This window comes from Octopus bimaculoides, chromosome 4 (assembly GCF_046866305.1).
Source record: "Octopus bimaculoides isolate indiv1 chromosome 4, ASM4686630v1, whole genome shotgun sequence".
NCBI classification, from domain to species: domain Eukaryota; kingdom Metazoa; phylum Mollusca; class Cephalopoda; order Octopoda; family Octopodidae; genus Octopus; species Octopus bimaculoides.
The window spans coordinates 103,923,709-103,928,708 of record NC_142931.1 but is presented as its reverse complement, the minus strand read 5'-3'; the positions used below and the strand labels follow the sequence as shown (position 1 = coordinate 103,928,708).

The following is a 5,000-nucleotide window of genomic DNA, read 5'->3' as shown; positions in this document are numbered from 1 at the left end:
AGTCTAACCCTTTGAATTACAGGCACAACAGAAACAGGCAGTAAGAGTGAGAGAAAGTTGTGGTGAAAGAGTACAGCAGGGTTGTATAGAAAAGAATTATCCCATCAATATGTAACATGTTCAAATTTTGTAATAGATATCCTATGCATACTAATATGGAGAAAGTAATGTTAAACAGTGTAAAGTAAAAAGTTCCAAACTAAAATCTAAAGAGATGATAATTAGGAATGAGATAATGAGTTGTTTTATCTAATAACATGTCCATTTTAATATCTCAAACATTTGAGAATCACAATACAATGAATCTTTGGTGTATAGCAGGGATCCCAAACCACTAGGCCATAGACCAGTACCAGGTCATGGATCATTTGAGACCAGGCCACACAGAAAGAATAAATTCATAAATTTTATTACTGTTTTATTGACTATCACAATCTACAGGATGTTTTTGCATTATATATGTATTATATATATATATATATATATATATATATATATATATATATATATATATATATATATATATTATATATGTAACCATTAAATTATGTACTATACACTTTATTGTGTTTTGTTATGCATGGGATCTCCCAGTTCACGGAAAAATTGTCTTGCATGAAACTGGCCCGTGTGGTGCAGAAAAGACAGGGGACTGCTGATGTACTACAGATCAGCCAAATGAATTGACCTTAATTCTGTTACTTTACTAAAATAGGAGAGTATTGTAGTTCGCTTGAAGCATTGTGTATTGTTTGTAAAGAATAAAAAGTTTTGAATGGTACAACAATGCACTATAATACAAAAAATGGACTATATACCTGTTGTAATTTAGTTATCTATAGTCCGATGATATTTCGGAAAACAATTCCTTCTTCAGATATTCTTAGATAGAGTCACTGCTATAATCTGTTTTCCAACGGCTTCTTTTTTTGGAAGTGTTATTACAGTGCATTGTTGTACCATTCAAAACTTTTTATTTTTTACTAAAATAGTTGTAAACTATTGACTTACGTCTGTCAAGTATATTTTATTTGTCTGTATTAATTCATTGTGTTATTGATTAAAACCAGTCTGTTCAAACTAGATTAAATTAAATTAAAAAAAAAAAACTAGCCTGGTTGACATAGGTTTCAACTAATTCACATAAAATGTTTAAAAATCAAACAGATTCACCAAATAAAGCTTCTTGATCTAATGGCACTTGGCTGTCTGTAACCCACTTCAAAGACAATAAGACTAGTGATGAAAAAAAAAACATCAGAGAATTGAACCAAATGCCTTTTCTCTTTCATTCATATTCTAAGTTTAAATTGCTCTATGTCAAATGTTTCTTCTTTCTGTCTATGTCAGAGATCAATATCTAAAATGTTTCTTCTTTGTCTTTGATTCCTCCAGGACCAACTAATATATTATGAAATATTTTATCAATTCTGTTTATCCTTTATAAGATTGTGTTGACATACTTAATGCAGTGAGCTAAGATATTTTAATTTAATAATTAATTACAGCTATGGTGAGGACAAAGAATCTCATAATTTCTGGTCAACAAAAACAGGGAAAACAACCTGAAATATGAAATATCAATTACTTAAAATCAATTAATAATAAAGTATAATGTGGTTAATGCAGTGGTGAGTTTTAGTCATAGAGTCAGAATGACAGTTTCAGTCATATTAGACCTCATTAGAACTGATCAAAATAATTGATTATTTAAAACGATTCTGGGAACATTCACCATAAACATTTTTGCCACTGGAAAACTTGCCTTAGGAAACTTTGACGTATAGGAAATTTTGCTGTAAGATAATTTCAAAGATATGGCAGGCAATCTGATTTAGAGAAATTGCAACTCTGAAAAAAATTGCTTTTTATATATACAGTATATGTTTTTTATAATTCTGTTTTAGATGTAACTGTTTTTTTGTTTTGTTTTTGTGCTTTGTAAATATTATCATATTTATATAGTATTACTTTTTATTTAAGCAGAATTTGTTGTTTGTTTTTTTTGAAAATATTACCATCTTTTAGATTGCTTTATTCCCTCCATCCCCACCATAGCTTTGCTATGCTCTTCCTCACACTCTTTACTATTATCCAAAAGTGCCCAGGAAGGAGCAAAGGTATAGATTTGTGATGAATCAGCTTTTGTGAGTCATTTGATTTTGCTCCAAACATTGATATACTTTGGTAAAGAAGAAAAAAATGCCTTGTATAGATAGGACTTTATTATCAAAAGCACGATTTAACTTGTCTTTTTTCCTAGTCAAAAAATAGAAAGTAAATAAAAAAAGTATAAATTTATTTAGAAACACCTGAAACTCTAAAATTGACAAAAAGTAATTTAAAATGTGTGCAAATTCTGAGCAATGCTTTGTGAATAAAGTGCTTCTTGTGTTAGACTGTAATGAAGCATTTTCCACTGGAGTCTTTCATTGATACCAATATATATTTTCTTCATTAAGACTGCAACTCCTCAATCTAAATCACACTTTTTCTTTTTCCCTAATATCTCTTCCTTTTTCAAATACGTAATAGGTTTCCACAAATCTAGGTGCATGTTAGTAATGGAACTTTGCATTGCATTGTGGAAGCCTTCTACACTGTTGTTTGTTCTCATTATATTATTCTGGGTTCTTTCGAAATCATACACAATTCAATAGGAAAAGTTGGCTGCATTCTTCATCTTCACTTGCTTCAACCTTGTTCTCCTCTTATATAGTGAGTTTCAAAATATGATACAAATTCTTGGGGCAAATCATCATCATCAGTTAGTTCAAAAAGACCATCAATAACATCACACACTGGAAGAAATGCTAATGCAGTGAAGCATTTGATTTTGTTGTTAGATTCTGCATCTGTTTAATAGCGAGACCTAAAACCTATATCCACAATATGATGATAGATATTCTTAGCCATATGAAATAGACAACCTGTTATATTTGTTGTTGGAAATATATCACAGAAAGCATTGATAATTGCTTTCTTGAAATCAACCATTATGGTTTCTGACTAATGGGTGTAAGCCCCTTTAAAGTGCTAAAGAGGCTTCTGTATGCTACTTGTGATTTACTAGATTCTTTTTATTTATGTGCCCTTTTAAAGCCTAGCCAGGCTCATGGGCCCGGTTACCTGGTTTCTACAGCGTATGTGTTCCCCGCCAGCTGGACGGGATGCCAGTCCATCACAGCTTTACTCCAGAAACAGGAAGAAAGAGTGAGAAAATGTTGGGGTGAAAGAGTACAACGGGGGTCGCCACCACCCCCTGCCGGAAACTCATGGAGCTTTAGGTGTTTTCGCTCATAAGCACACACAACGCCTGGTCTGGGAATCGAAACTGCGATCCTCCAACTGTGAGTCCGCTGCCCTAACCACTGGGCCATTGCGCCTCCACGATTTACTAGGTAGAAAAACAAAAAGACATGGTATGCTAATATTTTGTATGACAATATGCAATGTGAACAACTGATACTGTGTATCTAGGCTGCATTTAAAAGTATTATCACAAGTCCAATCCTTATTATTCTCAAGATCATCTAAACCAGCTTGTATGTCAAACACTAAAATTCTCTCTGGATTATCTTCACCATGATCATATAATTATAACTTCTCACCATTTTCAAGAAATCTATATTCTTCAGGTGTTATATACCCACTTCTTCCGGTTGGGATCAGGGGAGCTTGGCATTTCTTTTCCCTCCAACCTCTAATATTGCAAGATAAATGCAATGATGTTGGCATCAGTGACAATGCATTATCATCTTAACTAGGTGAAATTTCTGCAATTAACAACCATGCAGAAGTTTGTGAATTAGTGGCTAGTGATTTCAATTTTATTTTTACTATGTAAACTTTTGGTTTTGAAGGATGAGTAGGATGGTAATGCTCGCCGAATGTTTTACATATAGAGAAATTATCATTTTCTAGTACAGTATGCATTCTTGTTTTACATTCTCTATTTTCACATTTTCAATATGTTTCTTCACTGCATTTTCTATCTATCCTTTAAACTAAGTCAAGATCAACTAACTTCACACCACCTCTGCTAGTTTCCACTTGATAGACCATTGTAATGGGTTGGCTACACAAAAAAATATTGTTGAATGAATAAAGAAATTGTAAATGAGTTCAGAAATTACTTTACCCTTTTTATTAGTTTCTCTAATAGTATAATTGACATGTTGGTTGAAACAACTATATGCCAAGGGAGCAATTCATCTTTTTGTGGTGAAATTGTCTTGTGGCAAAATTTCCTAAGCACCGAACTTTCCTCTGACAAAATTTCCTTTCTAGTGAGCTTTCCTACAACTGAAAATCCTGAAGCCAATTTTTTTCCAGCAAAAATGTTTATGCAAACTTTCCAAATACAATTTACTACATTTAAAACAGAAATCTTTCAATATTCTTTTTTCCATTTATCTGATATCAGCCATAAAGAATTTCACGGCAAGTTAAAAGTAAGCTTTTTAAAAGCATTGGATATTCTTCAGAAAAATTTTGATTCTGAATTTGGAGTGAATAAATCCAAAAACACTGAGTGTATTGAACCCTACAGCACCCAGGAAGATATCTCTGATGAAGAAGGATCTTGTGCAACATCATTTAACCAGGTAATCCTCTTTTATCCTTTAAATTTTTATGTCTTATTATTGGACAAACTGGCAGCATTGTTAGAGCATGACACCAAAATGCCTTGTGGTATTTGTTCCAACCCTCTGCCTGGGGTCAGCTTTCAAAATCAATAAAATAATGTACTATAACTGGTGGAATCATGAGGCTGAGATATCATCATGATTATCATCATCAACATTTAATATCCATATTCCATACTGGCATGAGTTGGATGGTTTAACAGAAACTAGCTGCACTAGGTTCCATAGTCTGTTTTAGCTTGCTTTCTATGGCTAAATGCCCTTCCAAATGACAACAACTTTACAGAGTGTACTGGGTACTTTTTATATGGCACCATCACCAGTGTTTTTTATGTGGCACCAGCACCAGTG

At 32.8% G+C, this 5,000-nt stretch overlaps 1 protein-coding gene across 2 annotated transcripts in view; it reads left to right on the top strand.

Annotated features, from left to right (window-relative positions):
• The window catches only part of LOC106883773 (protein broad-minded), a 263,530-nt gene that overhangs the window by 42,964 nt on the left and 215,566 nt on the right, over positions 1 to 5,000 (top strand). For both annotated transcript variants that reach the window (XM_089351129.1, XM_089351130.1), the window contains exon 4: positions 4,427 to 4,607. In XM_089351129.1, coding sequence (XP_089207255.1) covers positions 4,427 to 4,607 — 181 coding nt within the window. The remainder of the gene's footprint in view (positions 1 to 4,426; positions 4,608 to 5,000) is intronic.